The sequence below is a fragment of the Leuresthes tenuis genome, unplaced genomic scaffold (assembly GCF_036924035.1).
Source record: "Leuresthes tenuis unplaced genomic scaffold, fLeuTen1.0.hap1 SCAF_15, whole genome shotgun sequence".
In the NCBI taxonomy this organism is placed as follows: domain Eukaryota; kingdom Metazoa; phylum Chordata; class Actinopteri; order Atheriniformes; family Atherinopsidae; genus Leuresthes; species Leuresthes tenuis.
This window is the reverse complement of record NW_027325369.1, coordinates 1603115-1627073: the sequence shown is the minus strand read 5'-3', so window position 1 is coordinate 1627073 and position 23959 is coordinate 1603115. Positions and strand designations below refer to the sequence as shown.

At 43.9% G+C, this 23959-nt stretch overlaps 1 protein-coding gene across 4 annotated transcripts in view; it reads left to right on the top strand.

Annotated features, from left to right (window-relative positions):
- The first annotated feature begins 1154 nt into the window (after positions 1–1154).
- Positions 1155–23959, top strand: part of hectd1 (HECT domain containing 1) — a 44430-nt gene continuing 21625 nt past the window's right edge. For 3 of the 4 annotated variants that reach the window (XM_072365423.1, XM_072365424.1, XM_072365421.1), the window contains exons 1-25: positions 1155–1392; positions 5532–5632; positions 8840–8989; positions 9078–9312; positions 11016–11243; positions 11699–11977; positions 12124–12394; positions 12955–13031; positions 13581–13679; positions 13877–13991; positions 15541–15715; positions 16477–16615; positions 16716–16886; positions 17117–17339; positions 17423–17686; positions 17820–18031; positions 18120–18266; positions 19330–19424; positions 19706–19811; positions 19909–20043; positions 20136–20275; positions 20458–20670; positions 20854–20964; positions 22674–22840; positions 23675–23851. In XM_072365423.1, the coding sequence (XP_072221524.1) occupies positions 8850–8989; positions 9078–9312; positions 11016–11243; positions 11699–11977; positions 12124–12394; positions 12955–13031; positions 13581–13679; positions 13877–13991; positions 15541–15715; positions 16477–16615; positions 16716–16886; positions 17117–17339; positions 17423–17686; positions 17820–18031; positions 18120–18266; positions 19330–19424; positions 19706–19811; positions 19909–20043; positions 20136–20275; positions 20458–20670; positions 20854–20964; positions 22674–22840; positions 23675–23851 (3919 nt within the window). In that variant the 5' untranslated portion in view covers positions 1155–1392; positions 5532–5632; positions 8840–8849. The remainder of the gene's footprint in view (positions 1393–5531; positions 5633–8839; positions 8990–9077; positions 9313–11015; positions 11244–11698; positions 11978–12123; positions 12395–12954; positions 13032–13580; positions 13680–13876; positions 13992–15540; positions 15716–16476; positions 16616–16715; positions 16887–17116; positions 17340–17422; positions 17687–17819; positions 18032–18119; positions 18267–19329; positions 19425–19705; positions 19812–19908; positions 20044–20135; positions 20276–20457; positions 20671–20853; positions 20965–22673; positions 22841–23674; positions 23852–23959) is intronic. The other variant, XM_072365422.1, reaches the window with a different exon arrangement.

The following is a 23959-nucleotide window of genomic DNA, read 5'->3' as shown; positions in this document are numbered from 1 at the left end:
ACATTTTTTTGTTTGTAGCACATTCCATTACATGTAAACTCAACTGAATCAATTTACTTAAGCATATAGCCTACCCACCGTGTGTCAAACATACCTTACAGCACGACAGCAGCAAGAGGTCATACTAGGTAAGAAACAGTCCAGGATGGACGCAAGAGCTCAAACAATGCATGCTCATTTTCAAGGACACGGGGTGCCTGCCTCCCTAACCTATACTGAATTCTGGTTCCACTGGAGAGGGGCCTGGTACAGGAAGGCTCTGTCTCCTTGCTACTTTTGGAAACTCTTGGAACCAAAAGTAATGCTGAAGTCTGAAAGCAAAATGCTCTGTTTAGAAATTGTGGACAATGAGGTTTTTAAGATACGATGGAGCTTTGGCATTACCCGCCTTATGAGTGAGAAGGAGAGGAAAATAGACTGCATTTATGTTGCACTTTTTCAGTCTTGTGGACCACGCAAAGCATTTTCACACGACACACCACATTCACCCATTCACATACAAAGCACCATTTAGTCTATGCAGTTCTACAACCTACACAGTGCTTTTTTAGTTCTCACACGCACTCAAAATGTTTTCAAATTAGACAAATTTTAAAAAACAATATTAAAACCTGTCTGATTTAAATGCAAAAGAAGTTTTCAAACAAGTTTTGAGAGTACTGAGCACAGGTGAGGTCCTAATTGGACGAGACAGATTGTCCAACTACTACATAAAAATAACCTGACATTACTATAACAAAAGACTCTCATCACCACGCACTCGCAGTTTTCTTTTACTGTGTGATATTTTTACTTTTAGTTATTTAAAGAATGTGAACACTTTGTCCAACACTGCTATTTTCACTAAGGTGACTTAGCTCTGCAGTGACTGGCAGAATCAGTCTGTAAAAGAAAGCACATCTGTCATACACTGAATAAATTTAAAAAATTATTATTTTTTTGTTTCTGTCTCCACGTACTTCATATAATTAATGGGAATTTTTTTTTTAGAAAATATGGCTGTGATAGTGTGAAGCTCTTGATAGTCTAGAAATCAGATTGAAATTTTTACAACAAAGCATAACGCTAAGATAGTTCATTTAAATACTTTATAAACATGTTTACCGCTGACGGCATTTGAACATCGGTATTTCCGATTTCGTTTGTGGCCCTGAATGCGACAGACTTGGTCCTGGCTTGTCTCTCTCCCAGTCCGGTCTGCTAAGCGTTGTTTACCGGCTCGCCGAATTCTGTCGCCCCTTAAGACCTGGTCAGAAGAAATGGGAGTGCCTTGATTTTTTTTTCGCATCTTTGGCAATAAAAACGGCTCTTAACATCGTCTCCGGGACGCAAAATTCGCTGTTGACGCATCAGCTCATCGTGTCTTTGACGAAGAAAAACTTCATCCCGAAGGTGAGGGAGCCTGGGCCCGTGTCGCCTGTGGTAATTGTCCGCGGCTGCGTTGCGGCCTCTCAGCTCTCCTGGAACTCGAGACCCGCGGCTCGCATGAGGTGTCTTAGGCCGTAGGCACTGTCGGGTCGTTAAAAGGTCACTGATGAAAATTTTAGATGACATAAACTGTGGTAGCTCGTGTTTTGGGCGATATGCAATTGTTAGGATTTCCGTTGGACTGTGGTATTATGAAAAGCTGTTATCACGCTCCGGTTTAGATTGGCCAGCGTCATGCTAGCGACTGTTAGCCGGCTAACATGGGCTATTATTTACCTATATTGTAGGCTGTCGGGCTCTTGGGTATATGTTTGAATTATTATCACGAATGTCAAGTTAGTTAACGCTTTGACAGCGATTCGTTCTCAAGTCAGCTTCATATATTGCTAACATTTGTGACATTTAACATTTGTGTGCCCGACTCGACAGCTAACTGCCACTAACACGTCCCAGCTATATCCTATTACGTTGATTGTGTATGATAACATATTCAGTTTATTTATGCCCCGCTAGCTTTAGCAGGTATATCTAAACTACGCAGTTTTCTCGGTGGAAACTTTGTGTGCGGCCTAATTGACATTGTGTATAATGCAGCTGAAAGTCACAATAATAGATTGGTTGAAGTCGTGCAGGGCAACATGGAAAAGTAACCACTGGTAAGGACAAGAGGGGCTTATGTCATTACTTAGTCTCATTCTGTAAGTAGTTTCTGTCTTACTAATACTAGCTCTGTGCCGGCTGAAAGTGTATGTGGCAGCACCAGACCTTACCAGTGACACTGGGTATCAAGCTTTGGTGAAATATAACATGCTTTCATTCAACAGTGCGCATTGTTAAATGAACACAATTTAGGGCCCAGTTCCCTCTGATTAAATACATATTTCTAGTTTTACAGCTGATTCCTGTGCCTAATTTAGTTGTAAATGACCACCAAAGCACTGGGTCCAAACACTGCTTATATCAGGGCTGGTGCAGGGTTATTTTTGGGAAAATCCTGATTTTATTCTATGACATTTATTTGTTTCATACAATAGAATGTCACAGTCCAGTTACAAGTTTGTTGTTATTAACTTCAGTGCTTAAGCAAGCTGTAAGGAATGTGATAATTGGTGTTAAATCAATAAGGGCTTTAAATCCGTTGTGAGATAAGAAGGCATTCTGGCAGCTGCAACTCCCTGAGTGAAACCCTGCTGAAACAGCTTCTGTGGTCGTGTTAGAAGAAGCTGTCTCACAGGACTACCCTCATTTTTGGTCTTTGTTGAATTGCATGCGCCCTTTTGTTAACAAGAATTAAAGTGCTTAAACTTCAACTTATCAAATCCTCTCTTAACTCTTAACATTCATCAACCAGACCAACTGAAATGGCCTCCACAGTATAAATCCAGAGCCAGCTGGTATCTAATCTGCTTGATTTGTTAAAGACCAACAAAAAGTGAGCTTCAGCGTGGAAGTGAAGTCGTGGAAGCAGCAGAACGTGATGTAGCTGGGCCGTGTGTGACGCTGGTCATTGCAGTTCTTGGCTGAATCTATAGACTGCATTTGCAGTGAAATTATAAATATTTTGAGCTGTTCTGATATCAGGAGCTGGTGCTTAAAGAGCTTGCTGTGTTTGTTCATATCAGTGTTTCCAAACGCCCAATGGCATTACAAAGAGCATCCCCAAACCCAGACTGTTGTTTAGAACAGCAAAAATCAAGATGTATGTGCAGAAAAATGAGAGCAACACTGAACTGTGAAGATAAAGTGTCTCCCTGCACTGTGGTGGGGTTAGGGTTGGGGTTGGGGTTGGTCCTCTACAGATACTCAGAAGGATGACAAATGCCTCTCACAGATGCACTGCTTTCCAATCATCTGGAGGCAACTCAATATGTCCGAGTCATGTGTGATATATTCAACTGGTGCTTTCCTCTAACATTCTGAGAAGGATATGGGACTCGGTTGGACTGGGCTTGCTACAGCCACATTAAAAGACAGATGCTCAGTGGAAGTGGGTTAACTGGACTTATGATCAGCTGTCCAGAGGAATCTGACATTAAATCACTGTATTTTATTAGCTGCAGCACCGAGGAGTTGTCTTTTCCAGTTTCTGAGTCATGAATGACAGAAACGTGTTCCATTTGTAGCCAAAGCATCTGCTTTCTGTCCGATCAGCTGTGATGTCTGTTGCTGTGTTTTACACTAACAGTTGCACGCTGATAGAAATGATTAAGATACAGCATGCTGTCACCAAAAACCAAGTGTCAGTGAGTGCTGATACTTTGTACATGTCATCATTAGATAAGACTCGGGACAACTTTCTGGAGCTGTGCACTCTTCTCTCCCTTGTTGCCATCATACATGTAAAATGTTCGATGATGTGTACAGCTGAATTCTACTGTTCACTCGTGGATGAAAACAGCTGTAAAGGGAGGATCGGGCATGTTTTAAAAGAGATGTTTGAAGTGATTGGAATGTAATGAATAGGATTTGATTGGATTAAGTTTGAATGACAGTGAATTGGATTGGATCTTTGAAGTGCCCTGAGATAACATTTGTTGTGATTTATATTAATTACACTGAAGTGAAGTGAAGTGGCACAATGCCGTAGCTCTATGGTGGCTCTGTGACTGCGGACAACTGAACCGGTTCATAACCGATTCTTCATGGAACCAAATTAGAACCAGCGTTGGAACTGCTTTGGTGGAAACTGAGTATCAAAGAGCTGTATGTGTTTTTCAGAGTGTGTAGTGTTGTCCGTTATGTCGAGCTGCTTGTGCATCATTCTTCTTTCCACTGTGATCTGTAATAACTCAGGAGTAATCCTCAGCAGAGAACCGGGTGTCTTTATAGTTTTTTTTCAGTTTCTTTGAGTCACTCAGTGGGTCCACATGATGAGATTAACTGGATTATAGCTACAGTTGGGTTCTGCTCCTTATCTGAGGGTAATTATCCTTGGATATATGGCGGTGAATGAATGGAATCACTGGCACAAAGCAGGTCATACCCCGGTACCATAGGTGGCGCTGTCCCCATTTCAGCTATCGCTAATAGAGCCACTTCCTGTTGACGTCTTCACCGCCAACAACAACAAACTCAGGCATTCAGAAAGATGGAGAACGCAGAGCGAGATGAAGCTGCGTCCCTCTCCATCTGTGATGAGCTGGTTATGGCACAGACGATGCACAACGGTGCATTCTCCATCGCGTTGTTTCTTTCTTTCTGACGGCGCCGACAGCAACAGTAATATCGTCTCCTTCCACTTCCGGGTCACGACCCCGGGAAAAAATCTGGAGCATGTGCAGAGCGCAAACTCCAATTCACCGTATACAAGCACGTTTAGTGCGACCGAGTTATCTCAGGGTCTTAATCCGACTGCGAGAACCCGGTCCGGTCCAATTTAGAGTCTGACTAAGGTGTATACATGAAATGAATAAGTCGGTCTTATTGTGATTTAGCCATTAATCCGATTCTTTACGGGGCCGTGTGACCCCACTGACTGGCTCCTCTGCTGCTGCCTGGGCTGGATGATGATCACAAAGATGATATTACATCATTTACATTCTACCCACTATCAGCCAGTGTCAGCAGTTAAAATCTAATTCCTTGATGGTTGATTGAAGTCATCTTTCTCAAGGTTTGTGTTGGTTCCAGTTGTGCTGGCATGTGAAATATTCTGAGACTGTTCGTTGACACGTGCAGCTCACAGGCAGCAGCTGCTGTGCCAGACAGTTGATTGAGGAAGAGTAAGTGGTTCCACCGGCAGGGTTATTCTGGAGATTGCTCTATTCCAGATAGTCATTGAGCTGATGTGTCTGTCCTGGAGAAGAGTTTGAACCCTCTTTGCTCTGTGGAGAGATGCATCATCTTCCTGAAAGCTGAGCTCAGCATCACCAAACCTCCTTTAGATAGATGTGATGAGGAAAGTGTCCTCCTGAACACCTCCTGCAGAGGTGATGCTGCCATCTCCCCCGGTCCATCATCAGCTCATATCATCACTGATGGTGGAGATTTCCTTCAGCCAGTCATCTTTCTATGTTTCATTGGACTAAATTTAAGTCTGACTTCCATCCACAGTCCATGGCTGCTTCTCTTCAGCCGCTGTAACCTGGTTCTCTTCTCTTTAGGTCTCACTCCGTCCGATTGTTTGGATGAGTACCAAGCAGCGTCTCAACAGTGAACAGTGATTTGGGCACTGAGCCACACAGGGTAGCCAACAGGGAGCCAGGTGAGCGTATGTCCTTTTTCCACCATCTTTTTAAAAATGGAGTAAAAGGGGACACTTCAAAAACTGTTTCATCACATTCAAACAGCTTCATGCTACACCATACAGCGTAATGTACTTTCAGCTGCACCGGAAAACAACAAAAGTCTTTCTACAGTCCTGTTGGCTATCTGGGGATCCCTCAGAAAATAATTTCATTGCCTTAAATAGACCTGCTCCTCTCCTTACTAGCAGCTGAACCCACTCGGCACAGAGTTGCTGCTGTCGCAGCGTAAAACTAACATAAGGCCTTTCTCAGGGCTTAAAAATTATGCATTTAGTCACCATTTTGGGAGACTTCGCAGTAGAAAGTTACTGCAGCGCAACACTTTCTACTGGCTGAAATGGTGAAATCTACTACTGTAGAGCTCTGTGAAGTGCTTAAAATTGCACCCCTCTGTTCCTCGCACACAGCATCTTAATAAACACACATTAGGTCAGGAAAGATGCTGGTTAAATGATGATTATTTTAGCATCTTTTGTAAAAAAGGTACCTATTGAAAAACAAGCTAACCTTTGACGGTATGGGGTAACATTATGACGGTCCCGCCTGTCCCTCTGTGCTTCACCAGGTTCAATAACTTGTCCGTTTGCCAAAAAATAGTCTGATTTTACAGAAGTTTTAGCCATAGAAAATCCCCATGGCCTCATTACTGATTGGAGAATGACTCCAACTTCTTCTACACTCAGTGAGTGTGGCTCTATGACTGAAGCATAAATAAAGTAACCATCTTTCATTTAACACCAGAATTGGTGCTTTTTGCATTGGATGCAGTAGCAGTTGGTGGATTTTCTGCTGGAGAGGTGGCTGTGTGACACAGTGTGACACAGTGTGCAGCTTCCTCCCTGAAAAATGTTCTCATAGGCTTTTCCACCCGTGTGCCACAGACACTGTTTTCCTGAGGAAACGACAGGCACGGCCTGGAAATGCAGCTGTTTGGCTGCTGGCAGCGTTGCTCATGGCTTTTTTCACAGTGGCATGAATTGCAAATGAGAGTGTGAGAGAGAGAGAGAGAAAGTGCAATCAAAAAATGATCTTAATGCCCTCTCAGTCGGTGTGTCTCCAGTAAATTGTTAGAACAGTGTCACATTTGTAGTGACGTCGGTCTTCATTATAAGTTTACCGCCAAACCCGGCAGTTTTTACAGTCAAATTCGAGGGCGGGGGGGAGACAGGAGTTACTGCCTCATCCAGAGCACGACACCAGTCGACTCTGCTCTGTCACCGTCAGCCACACTTGGTAGCAGCAGCAGGGAATCTTGTGAGAAAGCACATTAAAAGAAATGGACTTATTGGGCATGCCCTCATATTTGGGGTGTCTTTCATGTAAATGGTTGGAACACAGTCGCACGTATGATTCGCTCCAAAACCTTTTATTTACGGGTGAAACCTGTGAAAGGGCTCTCTGAAAAGGGAGGGCTGCAGGATGGTGTTTCTGATGGAAAACTGCAGATAAACCAGATCTCATTCTGCTGTTGGAGTTAACATTTTAAGAGAAACCACGAAGGCTTGCAGAGTCTGAGTTCAAGCTGTGACAATCGCAAACAGAACACGTGATGTCTGCCATTTTAGTAGCATTGAATGTTGGGTCAGACATAAAAGCCCCCATTGGAACATGTTCGAGGGGAAGAAGAAAAAAGGATTAAAGGTTAATTTTTAGTGGAGGGGAACTCCAGTGGAGTTGAATTTGAAGCATTTGTTACATACATGTGGCCCTGAGTCAAAGCTGAACATTGAGTCTTATTCATTTAAAATACTGGTGTGTATTGTATACAGACATTTAGCTTAGAATTACCAGTTAAAATCTACGTAAAGCCCACGTAGAACCAGGCGCGGGGGGGGGGCGCGCGAGAGGACAAGACAGTGACCTCAGCAAGCGCCACAACACAAGGCCAGGGATACCCGCTAAGCTAGAGATACGCAAGATAATAACGACAATAATGGTATATACAGAGCCTCCAGAAAGTATTCGCAGTGCTTTACTTTTTCCACATTTATGTTACAGCCTTATTCCAACATTGATTAAATAAAAATGTTACCCCAAATTTGTTAAGCCTTTGCCTTCAGATGTTTCTACAACCTGATCACAGTCCTGTGCTAAACTCAGCCATGACACACCTGTCTGTATATGGTGCCATAGTTGACTGTGCATGTCAGAGCGAGCCCTGAAGTCATTCTCTGTAGACCTCAGAGATGGGATTGTATCGAGGCACAGAGCTGAGGAAGGGTGCAGATGGTTCATTTCTGTGAAAGCAGAGGATGTAAATGTCTCACAAATAAAATCCAACCTTCCACAAATGTTGCATAGATATGAAGCAGGCCAGCCCAGATGCCTTGAGGCAAATGAAAGTCACAAAGCCACATAGTGGCTGTTCGTCAAAGCAGTCAAACATGATCCAAGTTCCATAAAATGTACAGGGTGTGCTGGACTGTACAGCTCTATGGAAGACTTTAAGAGTAGGGAACAGCAAAGTCTTTCTGTTATTACAGTCTCTGGTGAAGCTGTGTCACAGGGGCTGGATACTGTAGTGGTATGATTGCCACCTTCCATGTGGAAGACCTGGGTTCAAATCCCCTGCATGAAAGTAGGGGTCCTTAGGCAAGACCCCCTTCCCCTACATGCCTCCCTGTAAGTCGCTTTGGATAAAAGCGTCTGCTAAATGCATAAACAGAAACACCTGCAGCAGTGGTGTTGTTGCCAAGCTTGTATGATCATATAAAGAAATGGAAGAGTTTGATTTGAGCTGTTTCATCTCTTACAATATTACAAAAATGCTTCCAATTCCCATAACTTCCAACAACTTTTGTTCACATATTTCTGTGCACAGCATATCAATAAGACCTTTGAGCTGTACTTCTTTAGAACAGTTTCAGTCCATTTGACCATTGTGCCAGCAAAACTACAGCAGGTACTGCTGAAGAGGTACTGAAGAGGCCAAGCTGATGAGCAGAGGCACATTTAGACTCTAAAAATGATCTAAATTATGTTGTGCATGGGATCTGGGTGTTGAGTTTTTGTTAATGCTTTAAAACATAACCATTTTGTATCAATTTGGAAATAAGGCCTTGTTTCTCTGGCACACACTTATTTCTACAGTGTAACAGCTTCTGTACAAAGTCGTACAATAATCTGTCTCTGTCATGACTTTAAGGCATTTGTTGTTGTTTTAGGCCTGCCATCATGGCAGATGTGGACCCAGACACCTTACTGGAGTGGCTTCAGATGGGTCAGGGCGATGAGCGCGACATGCAGCTCATCGCTCTGGAGCAGCTCTGCATGCTTCTGCTCATGTCGGACAACGTTGACCGCTGTTTCGAGACGTGAGTATTCTTGATTACATGAGACGTTTTGCTCTCCTTGTGGTTGTGGTCTCCGATCCGAGTGAACTCTCTCTTCCCCGTTTGTCAGATGTCCTCCTCGGACGTTTCTCCCAGCGCTCTGTAAGATCTTCCTGGATGAGAGCGCTCCAGATAATGTGCTGGAGGTTACGGCTCGAGCGATCACCTACTACCTGGATGTGTCAGCAGAGTGCACCCGGAGGATTGTGGGGGTGGATGGGGCCATCAAGGCACTTTGCAATCGGTTGGTGGTGGTGGAGCTCAACAACAGGACGAGCAGAGACCTGGCTGAGCAGTGTGTTAAGGTATGTTAAGTTAGAAGTGTTTATCCAGTGCTATGATGTACTTACAGATTCCTAAAAGCTGCATTGCATTAATCTTGATGCATCTCATGGACCTTATAAGGCATGCCCACTTTTATGATCTCAGCCATATTGTCCTTTATTTGTCTGATCCTTCTAGTTGCTGCTGTGGCTGTTGTCACAATTTCTTTTCATGATCAGATGTCTAGCCTTTCAGAAACACGTGTCTACTTTAATGTAGGATTGTAAGAATAAAGCGGCCACGTCCATTGCAGACATCAGATGATAATGTTGCTGTTCCTTAATAAATCCATCGTAGGAAGGATTGTGTACAATAGTGAAAACGGATGTGAAGCATATGCACATCTCAGCCACGGTAACAAGGCTCACTGATTAAATCACTGTCATCAGTTCCTAGAAATTCAAAATAATTTTAAACAGCACTGCAGTTTTCAGTATTATCTACAGATATTATCCATAAACTGTATCGCAAAGTAAGCATGCAGTCAGCATGCCTAAACTGAGTGGAACAGTGCTGACTTCCAGCCTCTCCTTTCTCCACCTACATCACCAGCCACATCTTCTCCAGCTTTACATTCTGACAATTAAGTGCAGCTGAGTTCATCTAGATGAAAACATTTCGTTCATCCTTCAGATTTAAATGGTCTCTCAGGATGGGGTTTCAGTTATATTTTGGTGAGGTGTCAGTTTGATTGCTGCGAACATACAAATCCTCTGGAGACACTGCAGGGTAGGTGCACAGGAGCGTCTGACATCTGGTGGGCTAACTGAATAGAGGTATTGGGACAGAATGAGGGTTCAGGAAACAGTTTCTTCACCTGTAAGCACCTTGGCTTTTGTGCCAGATGTCTGTGTAATGTTATCTCTTCTTCTGTGCTCACCATTTTCAGCCTTTGTACATAAGAACTTGGGGTGGGCCACATGCTGATAGTAAATCGTGAAGGATTGCAACGTGAAGACGATCATTACTGACCATTAGAACACCAAGACGATTATTACTGTTTACTATTCCTTCCTGTGTCAAATCCCTAAAAAACTTGGATAAAAAGTCAGTCTACAGTTTAATATTGCTAATCCCTTCCAGCAACATGCCCCAGATTACATCTGTTAACACCTCTGTAATCCCTCGCTCCATTTCTACAGTTCAGCCAGTGAACTGGAGACTGTGGGATTGAATCCAGCCTTGGTATGACATGCTGTAGGACTGGATTTGCCTTCTACGTTTTACAGAAACCTGTGTAGCATCCACACCAACTTCAATTCCCTAACAAGGTTATTAGGATGAAGCATTGATGATAGTTCTCACTAAACTCAATTTACCTGGCATCAGCTCCTGTTTTGAAGGACCTCATAACCAGACTTAAACAGTCTTCAAGGGAAACTAATGTTCTTTGTTCAAGCATCACTTTGTCCAACGGTAGATTCCATTTAGCTCGGCTTCATACACCGGATGGTATTATTGGATTTTCAAAGTTTCTGTTGGGATGTTGTAAAGTGCTTCTTAGAATTTTACCTGGGTAACCAGGTTAAGGAAAATTATTTATTATTTTAAACGACAAATCCAAAACTCGACATGCTTATATTCTCTTAGGCCTACGTGTGGCAAAAAGCTAAACAAGAATAAGAAATGCAACAGATGGTAATGTACCACTATGAGCTTTTTTAACACTCACGTTTGTGTGCAGGTGCTGGAATTGATCTGTACCAGAGAGTCTGGTGCCGTCTTTGAGGCTGGCGGTCTGAACTGTGTGCTGAGTTTCATCAGAGACAGTGGCCACCTGGTCCATAAAGACACCCTACACTCTGCCATGGCTGTCGTATCCCGCCTTTGCAGCAAGATGGAACCGCAAGACTCGTCTCTCGAGACCTGCGTTGAGTCTTTGTCCAGTCTCCTTAAACATGAAGACCATCAGGTAACTAATGCAGCAAGCAGCTGGCCAAAAGCCAGGAACCGCTTCCTTGGTTTGCCAACCATTTTATAACAATTTGACAGAATTTTCAGAGGTCTTATTGAAATGTAAGAGACAGGCTTTGGTCAGAGAAGTTGTTAGTTTTCAAAGCTGTGTGTTAACAGTCTGTTTTGAGGGGTAGAGACTTAGCAAGTGCCCAAATCTGCCCACATTCTGCCCTTTTTATGGGGTCAGCAGCTACCAAGGTGAGCGTTGAACTGGTTTTAAGCTAAAGAGCATAAAAGCTGTCCCTTCAGCTGTTGTTAAAAGCCACCATAGCTTGAGAGAAAACAGCATTGTTCAGCAGCTGCTATGCAGACCTGTATGTATGATTTTGATTGTTTGAGAAGGAAAATGTAAAGAGAAATCTCATTTCTAGTCCTTAGTTGACATAATTTGAATTGTTTCCTCGTCACCAGGTATCAGATGGTGCTCTACGCTGCTTTGCCTCATTGGCTGATCGATTCACTCGTCGAGGTGTGGACCCGGCCCCTTTAGCTAAACATGGCCTGACGGAGGAACTTCTGTCCCGCATGGCAGCTGCTGGGGGCACAGTGTCAGGCTCCTCCTCCTGTAAGTCAGGTCGGCCTTCCACAGGTGCTACCCCCTCTGCCAGTGACTCCAAACTGAGCAACCAGGTGTCGACCATCGTCAGCCTGCTGTCCACACTGTGCAGGGGGTCGCCACTGGTTACACATGTAAGTCAACACACTTAAACATAACATGGGAAGCAGAAATGTCCTCATTTCATAGTGTTTGTGTAGAAAAGGAGGGCATTTTTGTCTTTAAACATGCAGATCTTCAGTGTTGTTCAACACCTCCTTCCCCTCTACCTCTGCTTTAGGACTTGTTGCGCTCAGCACTACCCGACTCAATGGAGTCTGCGTTGGGAGGAGATGAGCGCTGTGTGCTGGACACCATGCGACTGGTCGATCTTCTGCTGGTGCTTTTGTTTGAGGGACGAAAGGCGCTGCCAAAGTCCACCGCAGGGTCAGCTGGCCGGATTCCAGGGCTGCGACGTCTGGACAGCTCAGGAGAGAGGTCACACCGACAGCTCATCGACTGTATCCGCAGCAAGGACACAGATGCTCTGATAGACGCCATCGACACTGGAGGTGAAAATGCCAGCAGGGAGTCAAACTTGCAGTCTTGATGATACTATACCCATGAATGCAGAAATCTATGCAGTTTGGTATTGACTGGATAATATTCCACATGACATACTAACTGATTAATTTCAGCACTAAAGTGCTGTCTTTGACAAACAGATCACTCTGAAGTCACATCCACATGAAAATATAGTGATACTTTAGAAATAGCACACACACACGACAACAAAAAACACCCCAAGGAGCCTAGATATAGCCTAGCCTAACATAGAAAATAATGTTCACTCATCCCCTGTGAAGTTTTAGAGGTTTAAGCTGGGGACATTTTCCTCTTCTTTGCCTGTGATCGTTAGCTGTTAGCTTGACTCCCCAGTGTGAATTTCTAATTTGCTAACTGCAGGTAAGGAACTAACTACTTTAGATACGTCACACAGCCCCACTTCTGCCTGTGGATGAAGTCACAGTCAATGTCCCAACAGCCATAATGATGCCTGTTTGGTATGCTGTTGTATTTGGGATTTGTACTGAGAAAAGAACAATGTGACAATGCTTGTGTTCTCCTGCAGCTTTTGAGGTGAACTTTATGGACGACGTTGGACAGACGCTGCTCAACTGGGCCTCAGCTTTCGGCACACAGGAAATGGTACAGCAATTAGAGATGTCTTCATTGGAAACTTTGAAATAAATTCTCATCACACTAGATGTTTGCAATTTGAAACAGCAGAGCAGAGCATGCCAACATCTCATGGATGGTGAGCCTTTTAATGTGGTAAAATGCTTCTGGGTTCCTCAGAAGATTAATGGGAATTTAATAAGAATTCCCTTGATCTTGATTTCATCAAACGCTATCAACATGTCAGGTTGTACACCTGAAAATCGGTCGTTGTCACAGGCCGTTCACCATCTCAGTCAGTAGAGTTATGGCAATGAAGCACCACTTTGAATGTTACCGAAAGGAACATGTTGAGCTCCTTCCTGTTCATATGTGATGCTCCACTGTTTCCTACGTTTAAAGGGAGCACAAAGGAATAAAGGAGCACCGATCCAGAGAACTGGGCTCGCTCTGCTCATGGCCACTACTTAAACTTGGATATTCTGGCTCATTTTTCCTGAGGATGAGAATGCTTTGGGCCTTTTTCATTGTGATAAGTTTCTTTTTTTTTGGTTCCACCAACTGTGGTTGTTTTTTCAGGTGGAGTTTTTATGTGAGAGGGGAGCAGATGTAAACAGAGGTCAGAGGTCATCCTCACTACACTATGCTGCCTGTTTCGGACGCCCACAAGTAGCCAAGGTAACGCACACCCAAAGTAAATGCACACTGTAAAGCCAATGAGATGAATATCATGAGGCATGTGCTGTTAGGCTGTCTCTGTGATGTATTTCCTGCTTTGTAGCACTCACCTGAACAATATTTTCTTTAACAGAGACAATCTGATGCTTTTGTTTTCATCAGTTTCCACATATTTGTGTTTTTGTACATTTGTTCAGACTCTGCTGCGGCATGGAGCCAACCCAGACCTGAGAGATGAGGATGGAAAGACTCCTCTGGACAAAGCCAGAGAAAGAGGACACAGTGAGGTGGTGGCTATACTACAGTCACCTGGTTAGTTACAGCCATCATACAGCTGTGTCCTGCTGCTCATGTTGTTGCTCTGCTCTGCTTTGTTTGATTTCCACTCGATGTCTTTCCCATCAGTCTCTATTCAAACTTTCCACTTTGACCTTCATTGTTGACTGAACACAAAAATAAAATCCGTATTTTACGAAGGCTTCAGGCAGGGTTCCCGCGGGGTCTTAAAAAGTCTTAAAAGCATTGAATTTATGAATTTGGAAATAATACCTTAAATGTCTTGAATTTTTATGTATGGGTCTTAAAACTTGTGCAATATGTAACTTCTCCGTATCGCCTTCTCCTCAAAAGTTTTGTTTGTCAACCACTATTATTTTGACTAAATAACGCAGCCTGAATAAAGAGCGGTGGAGCCGATAATTGAGAAGGCAGCTGCTCCGGGTCTGAACACTTTGCGACAGCACGGGCCACCACACAGAAACGGGCCATAAGCAACAAGCCAAGCAGAAGCACAACACAAGAAGTGTGTTTTAACGTTAGTTTACCCATTTCATGTTTTATGGGGAAATGTAAATTTAACCACGCTTGGCGAGAATGCAAGCATTTTGTCACTGGTTAAAACCGGTGGGACCATGGGCACGAAGGCTTTAGAGTCTCATGCCAAGTCGTCCAAGCACATCAAGTCAACCGAAGGGAAGTATCAAACTCCTTCTATCGCCGGAGTATTTCAGCCCGCTAACGTTAGCCAGCCAGCTGTTAATGTGCCTGAAGCAGCTAACCTTAGCCAGCTAGCTGCTAGTCTTAAAAAGACTTGAAGTTGACTTGAAGAAACCTGTAGGAACCCTGTTCAGGGAGTATCCAACACTTTCCAGTCAGACTGAAAGGAAATACAGAAACATTTGCCCCCAGACCTCCATATAAATATTTGATATTTTATATATTAATAAGTAATTGGAGGCTCTCTATAATTGACTTAATTGACACATTAAATGAATCGTTCACATTAAAGGCTCTCTACTGTATCACATCACAGTCGTCCTGCTCCCAGCTAGGCCATATGATCTCCATCTGCGTGGTGACCACAGTATTCAGTAAAGGAAACTGGACTTCATGTAAATAACGTAAACAAAGCAGTGTTTCCATGAAGTCACTTATTTATTGCTTCACTTCAATATGAGCACATATATTAGCATCCAACATACTTGTAATTCTGTTTAGCATGTTTCAGTGTTTTTAAACTCTCCAAAAAGTGTTCTTATTAAGCATCCTGCATTAAAAAAAACAGTCAATATCACATCCGTGTGTGGAGTTTCTTCACTGCGCTGAACAGCCAGTCGGAGAGATCGCTCTCATTGAGCAGACTCGGCATGTTGAACACTGACAGATGCAATGAAGGTGTAAGGGTGCCAAACATTGACCCGTGTCCCCAACGTCTGGCCGTCAGCTTGCTGTGTCACAGTCTCACTAACTCGGTGTCTTACTGTGTGTGGACACTCTACCTCCTCATTCCAGATGCTGTCACAGTTCTGTCTCTTTTTTTGAGCATGATCCAGATCGAAACTTTTGATTAAATGTGTTTCAGGAGACTGGATGTGTCCAGTGAACAAGGGAGATGATAAGAGGAAGAAAGATGCGAGCAAGGAGGAGGAAGAGGGCAGTGAGCCCAGAGGAGACCCAGAAATGGCTCCCTTCTACCTGAAGAGACTTCTTCCTGTTTTTGCGCAAACCTTTCAGCAAACCATGCTGCCTTCTATCAGGTAAACTGACCCCAAAGCACAGCACTCCACTGTTCGTTGAAATGAATATACCCGTCTTTAAAAGTGAATGTGCATGAGAGTGATTTAAACCTGTATGTAGGACCATAGTGCGGTGATACGTCTTATCTCCAGAAAACAACAGATCACTGAGGCTGTCTTATCTTATCATTACATCACCAGCATGGTTTGAAAGGCTGTTTTTAAACAGTAGTACAACAAAGTAGCTCCAAACTCTAAAACTTTACAAGCAGCTCTGTGTGAGGCAGTGTTCACATATCAGCTGGTGTTATAAAACATGAAATAGCAGAGAAATGGGAGGAATGCTGAGCTCATGTTCTTCCTCTTTACTTCTACGTTGCAGCTCAGTTTTTTATGATTCTCTGTTGAATGAACAAAGGAAACGCTGCAGTGACTGCATTTTTCAGCATTTCAGCTGGTTCAGTTTGGTCGCCAAAACCCTTCTCTCAGCCCCAGATGTTAGGGCTTCTTTACTTTTTACCAGCCAAGAGTTGGTGCTGTCCTCGTACCATTTATTTCAGTGCTGGAGCCAGATTGATGTTCCAGAACTGGTTCTGAGTTGGGCTCGAGCTCTAAAGCAGCGCTGGAAGCACCCCCTGACAGGCTTAGCACCATGCTGGAAGCATGGGGGTGAAAACAGCATTGCTGCGGGGCGCTTTGCACCCACACGCCAGTTGAGTTTGACAACCTCCACTTCCAGCCGACAAGTGCTTCACCTTTTTTATTTGTTTGGTCATTTTTAGGAAAGCCAGTCTGGCTTTAATCAGAAAGATGGTCCACTACAGCAGTGAAATGCTGCTGAGGGAGGTGTGTGACAGCGAGACGGGACATAACCTGCCAACGGTACTGGTGGAGATCACTGCCACTGTCCTTGATCAGGAGGTACGTGGTCATTTACCCGTGTATGTATGTATGATTATACAAATGCATATTCATGGTATGATATGACCAGCATCTGTTCTTTCTTTTTCTTTTCTGTCAGGACGATGATGATGGTCACCTGCTGGCTCTGCAGATCATCAGAGATCTGGTGGATAAAGGCGGAGATGTTTTCCTTGACCAGCTGGCCCGACTGGGGGTAATCAACAAGGTGTCAACTCTGGCTGGACCGGCGTCTGATGACGAGAATGAGGACGAAACCAAACCTGAAAAGGTGGAGAAGAAAAGGAGAAACTAGCAAATGCGTTTACTAGTTTTTCTGGATTACTTGAAACAATATGACTCAGTCCTATAAACTTGTTCTGTGGTTGAGTTAGACATCTGTATCTTTGTTTTTTCAATCCCAAAGACAATGGTTGTGCTATTTAGAGTGACTGTATGGTTATATTGTTTGAGTGAGAAGTTTAGCGTGAGCACATCTAACAAATGATCTTTGTTGTGCAGGAGGAGGAGGTGCAGGAAGATGCTAAGGAAATCCAGCAGGGGAAGCCGTACCACTGGAGGGACTGGTCCATCATCAGAGGCAGGGACTGTCTCTACATCTGGTCGGACGCTGCTGCCCTTGAGCTCTCCAATGGCTCCAATGGCTGGTTCAGATTCATCCTGGATGGGAAGCTTGCAACCATGTACTCGAGTGGAAGTCCAGAAGGGGGTTCAGACAGTTCAGGTATGATTTGCATGCTCACATTGCACCTGCTCATCTGGTTTAGAAGTTGCTCTGATTTAGTACCGGTGTCACTCTTTCTACAGAGTCTCGCAGTGAGTTCCTGGAAAAGCTGCAGAGAGCGAGGAGTCAGGTGAAACCAGTCACAACCAGCCAGCCCATTCTCTCCATAGTCGGCCCCACCAAGCTCACAGTGGGGAACTGGTCTCTGACTTGCCTGAAAGATGGAGAGATTGCCATCCATAACTCGGATGGGCAGCAGGCTACCATCCTGAAGGAGGACCTGCCGGGCTTTGTCTTTGAGTCAAACAGAGGAACCAAACACTCATTCACCGCAGAGACGTCACTGGGTGAGCCCGAGTTGTGCTTCTTCTTATAGAAATGCACAGAAACCAGGAGAGTGCTTGAGTAGTTTGAAGTACCGATCACAGGGACCACCCAGACAAAGAGGCAACCCCCTTTAACTCTCTGGTGTGTTCACAGGCTCTGAGTTCGTGACGGGCTGGACAGGAAAACGAGGCCGAAAGCTCAAGTCCAAACTGGAGAAAACGAAGCAGAAGGTGAAGAGCATGGCAAGGGAGCTGTATGATGACCACTTCAAAGCTGTGGAGAGCATGCCCAGAGGAGTGGTGGTCACCCTGAGGAACATCTCAACACAACTGGAGTCTGCCTGGGAGCTGCACGTTAACAGACAGGTGCAGAAACACACCAACCCATGTGCATCCAAACACATTGGATTATTGTAGGAGTACATGATCAAATGTGCCTGTGTGCTCTTTACAGTGTCTTGAAGGTGAGAGCACTTGGAGGGACCTGATGAAAACGGCTCTGGAGAACCTGATTGTCGTTTTGAAGGATGAAAACACTATTTCTCCCTATGAAATGTGCAGCAGTGGCCTAGTCCAGGCTCTGTTCACTGTCCTCAGCAATGTAAGCATCTATGAAACCTGACGGCTTCTTTTCTTCATTCCTTACCCTCCAGAAGAGAACAGACGGCACATCTGCTGCTCCTCAAATTAGCTGCCTTATTTCTTCCTTGTTCCTGCCTTATCGTTCTCACGATTCTTTTGAAATGGAATTTGTTTTGTTTGGGGGGTTTTAAAACTGAAGTTTTTAAAGGGTTTAACACCTTTAAAGTGTTTGGGGCAACGGACAGCGCTGCTCTAATGTTTTTGCCATCCTGGTAAAGATTTGATGAAGGCAATCAAAAACAGAAGAAAAACGGGGAACATAAGGAATGTCCCCAAGTGAAATAAACTGACAGCAATGAGAAAGAACTGAAAATATCAGAAGGATCAGCGATGGTTCGGGCATGTTCGCTGCCAGCAAAGCTGGTGGGTCGTTCTAAAATTCATCTTCTATTCAACCACCATCGATATCACTCTATCATAGCTCAATGCTATATCTCCAGGAGTGTTTGGTAGTCCCGCCCCTGTACTCTTTCTCCTTATCAATCAGAGGCTAATGAGAGGCTAAGCCCCTGAAACAGCCCTGTGTGTCTCAGCAGCTGGGCCTCTGATGAATAACTGTATGTGTATTTAAGTCAGCAGATGGGTAAAAAGCTCCCATTGGAAAGGTAATGCAGTGATAAATATGTTTCAATAGCTTCCTATTCCTTAAACAACCACGTTGAAGACATGTTTCTGTAGGCTGCATCAAAAACAGAAGATCCCTAAAACTGAGTTCAGCACAGCCCACCGCACTAATGAAAGCTCCAAGGACAGTGGTGAACTATCATCTTGTTGAAATGAATTTGGTCAGAATAAAATGGGGCCAGAGTTATGATCTGGTCTAGGTTCAGCTACATTATGTCCCCAGAGGTTCATACATGATTATTTTTCTTCCACCGTGGCACTGGCATATTTCAAGATGACAAATTGAGGATTCTTGGAGCTCGAAGTGTGAAAGGGTGGTTCAGGGAGCATGAGGCACAATGGTTTGACCACCCCTGAGTTACAGTTGTTTTTCCTGCTGTGTTTTTCTGTCGGTGCAGAGTGTGGACCTGGATATGAAGCAAGATTGCAAGCCTTTAATGGAAAGGATCAACGTCTTTAAGACGGCTTTCAGTGAGAACGAAGATAATGAAAGGTAAGGATCGTTCTGTCATGAGTTGTCGGGTCACTCCGTTTCTGTTGATCAAGAAAATGTGGAACCGTTAACGTTTGTCCCATATAGCCAGGAGAGCTATTAGCATAAAAAGGACTGAACATTTTTCAGTAATGGGAAAATAGTCCGATGAAGGTACAACATGGAAAGACTTTGTGCTTCCAGGGATTAGTGTACAGTACTGCACATTGTTTGTTAGATATAATCTGCTTTAAACATTGAGATTACAGCTGATTTAAAAAGTCTGGTGTTTGTATGTGCAGCCAACCAGCTGTTGCCTTAATCCGAAAACTGATAGCTGTCCTGGAGTCAATAGAGCGTCTACCTCTGCACTTGTACGACAGTCCAGGATCCTCTTACAACCTGCAAGTAAGTGGATGCGTTTTTGGGTCGTGGCGTGGTCTCCGGGGAGCTTTGTTCCTTTGTATGCTTACAGCTGCTGATGGAGTGTGTTTGTGCGTCTCAGATCTTGACGAGGAGGTTGCGATTTCGTCTGGAGCGAGCCCCCGGAGAGACTGCTCTGATTGACCGGACGGGTCGCATGTTGAAGATGGAACCGCTCGCCACTGTGGAGTCTCTGGAGCAGTACCTGCTAAAAATGGTTAGGTCACACTGAAAGAGTTCATCACACACACACACACATCAATGAAAAAGCTTTGTTCTCAACCCCCCCGCCTGCCCCTTCTCTTCCAGGTTGCAAAGCAGTGGTATGACTTTGAGCGCTCATCCTTTGTTTTCGTGAGGAAACTCAGAGAAGGACAGATATTCGCTTTTCGACACCAACACGACTTTGATGAGAATGGCATCATCTACTGGGTTGGAACCAATGCCAAGTGAGATCAGTCCCTCCAGCCATCTTTGAATGTTGCAAATCAGTTGCTCCTGTTTGGTGGTTGAATTTCTCTCTTCCTGACAGAGCATAACAGACAGAATTTTTTTGCTAGTCTGCTAATTCAGACTTAATTATGTTATGAGTTAGATGTTAATTTTGAATCTGCATTCTTGTTCACTTCAGAACGGCGTATGAGTGGGTTAATCCCGCAGCTTACGGCCTGGTGGTGGTGACATCTTCAGAGGGGCGTAACCTCCCTTACGGGCGGTTGGAGGACATCCTGAGTCGGGATAGCTCCGCCCTTAACTGCCACACCAATGATGACAAGAATGCATGGTTCGCTGTTGACCTCGGCCTGTGGGTCATTCCCTCAGCATACACTCTGAGGCATGCCAGGTAACCCAACCCAACACACACACACACACACACACACGAATGAGCCACTATGCAGCACAGCAGACCCACACCATGACAAGCATTCATTCTAAGGCACACAGTAATAAAAATGCCTTCATCATGCTGTTATTCATCTTTATCGGTCTTCTTACTGCTCGTCATTGTTTGCTTCCTCCTTTGCAGGGGCTATGGCCGCTCTGCATTGAGAAACTGGGTTTTTCAGGTGTCCAAGGATGGTCAGAACTGGTCCACTCTTTACACCCACATAGATGATGGCAGCCTCAACGAACCAGGGTATTAACCTTCAGCCTGAATCTTATGATTCCACTCTGGCAAACAACACACTTGTTTTTTCGTTTGCCCTTAATTGACAAATATAAGATGGCTTAAAGAAATTGTGCAGGAGATACTAGCCACTAAAGGAAGTCTTAACGATATCACCCCATGAAACATAGATTAGAATTAACCTAATGAAAGGTGACAGAAATAGACTGAGGCAGTGAAATGAATAGAAAATATCCAAAAGAGATGCATCATAATGTAATCTCTTTGTATTAAGATATTTTTCTAATCAAAAGCAATTTCACGTGTGTCTTGCATGGAGATGCTGTGCTTTTAGACTGAAACGGTGATTGTGGATCCTTCCAAAAATATGGTCCTGGTTGATTTCGTGTTGATTGAGAGAAGTGGGAGATGCAAGTTCACAGAGTTGCTGGCAGAATATGTGTTGACTTGCAACCTCAGAAAGTTTTGAAGAACACTTCAAAAGTCTCGAGTTAGACGAACATATGTATGTGTGTGTATATATATGTGTGTGTGTGTGTGTGTCTGAAAACAGAGGCATGGTACACACTTCCTGTGTCACCACATGGCTTTAACGAAGCAAATGATCTGGCATTGCTGCAGTTGGTCAGGTCTAGGTTCAGCAATGTTATGTATTAGGGTTCTTTGGGCTCCAACTGTCCATCATCAATACAAGATGGTGGCTTAAAAGGTTGATGCAACTGTGGATGGAAATGCATGTTGTTACATTTGATAAGCTTGATAAAACAGTTCCAGCATGATGGAGTCAGGATAAGTGGTTCCACAGACCATTGTGTGACCTTTGTTAGGACAGCGAGTGTCTATTAATGCTAAATCATGATAATTACTATTTCTATGCTCAAAATTGATCATTCTTTGGCATGTTTTTGGGGAGGATGAAAATAATTCTTTAGTCTTTCTGTGTTTTAAGGTGGCCATAATGATATTTTTATTTAAATCGGGTGATTCACGCATGGTTACTAACTCTTGTCTTATTATTTTTAACCTTGTATGTCTAAAGTTTCTGAGAAACTAGTATACACAAGAGTAAAAAACTCCTTGGTTTAAATGCTTTAAAATGGTGAAGTCGACGTATTTAGGATAGATTAATGTGTATATATTGGTTATCAACATTTAGACAGTGGAACTACCTTGTTTCAAGCTGTGCTTGGATCTGTTTCAGTCTATTCTTGGACTCTGGTACATTATTTATGTAGATTATAAACTGCAACATATTTCCTGATAAAACTATTTCCTGATGACACATGTTGGGTCGCACGCTTTCTGTAAACTGATTCAGGAAACAAATCGGGAATCTTCAAATCGGGAGCTTCTGTTCATTTGTTGTCCAAAAGGCTGTCATATGAACAAATTCTGTGGAAAAAAGGTGGAAAAAGTTTTTCCAGCATTTTGCAATGAAAATAAAGTATCCAAAAGATTATGCCAAATTTATTCTAGAGAGCTGGAAAACGGCTAAAGTCTAATTTTTAACAGTTAGTCGGTTAAACTTAAAAATGCTCTTATAGGTACAGCTGTATTTGGGTGGATAGATGCTGTTTCATCACAGGCCCTGAGTGCATGGCTTCAGGTCGATGAATAAAGCAGTGATCATAAAAGAATCTCAAGGCTTTGGTTTGGTAGCGTGTTTAGTTGAATGAGTACATAGACTCTGTGCGGTTAATGTAAGTTTGTTTTCGTAGGTCGACAGCCACGTGGCCTCTGGACCCATCTAAAGAGGAGAAGCAGGGCTGGAGACACATCAGAATAAAGCAGATGGGGAAGAATGCCAGTGGCCAGACACACTACCTGTCTCTGTCTGGACTGGAGCTGTACGGCACTGTCACTGCTGTCTGTGAGGACCAGCTCGGTGAGGACGGATTTCATTTATCCTTAAAAGCTTTGCCAGCATATTATTAAACTGTATCCACAGCAGGTGCAATCAGCACCATTAGCAATCAAAGTAAAATGCTTCAATGGCAAGTGTCCCGAAGATTGAGTTCCGTAAAACCTGCAGCCCAAACAAAAAAGGCCATCTTCAAAATGTTCCTTCAGACTGTTGTTGCAGGAAGCTGGCATCCCGTTGGAGTGCTAACGTTCTGAAGGCCATGACTTCAGACTGTGCTTTTAGGACACCTAACTTAAGACTACATACGCTCTTGTCTGTCCATACGTCACAGTAGCCAACAAGAGGAAATGATCTGCATTCATTTAGCTCAAAGCACTTTTATACTACAACAAACGTTCCTCAGTTCACACACACTCGTACAGTGCTTCCCCGTCTATAAAGTCTCACAGGCTATACAATGCTTCTTCCTCTTTTTCACACTCTTCACATACCGATGGTTGCTCAACATTTCACCGCGTGGTCTGGGGAAGTCGGGAGAGAAGCCAACCTCCCAGTTAGCAGACGGCCACTCTTCCTCTTTAGCTTGGCCTGTGTAGAATGTGCTTTTATACGGACACACAGAATAGCCAATAAAGTTATTCTGAAAATGAGCACAAGTTGTTTGCATGGGTAACTTGAAATGATGCATAATTCCACTATGTACGCAGGGATGCATCAGACAAAGTTTTTCAGAAACTGTGACTGAAGATCAGCCAGTTAAGACTCAACTTACGATCACTTAAAGGCTAAAGATGCTGAAAGCTTTCCCTTTTTTCTTCGCCAACTTTTAAGTGACACGTCTCTGTCCTCCTTCAGGAAAAGCTGTGAAAGAGGCAGAGGCAAACCTTCGCCGCCAGCGTCGCCTATTTCGCTCCCAGGTCATGAAGTACATTGTCCCGGGGGCACGGGTTGTCCGTGGTATCGACTGGAAGTGGCGAGACCAGGATGGGAACCCGGCAGGAGAGGGCACCATCACTGGGGAGGCTCACAACGGTAAGACTCATTGGGATGAAACTGAACAATATAAAAAGCTGATGCACGGTTGCTTGAGGAACACGGATTCACAAACCAGCTGTTTTAACTGTTTTAATGATGTTTTAA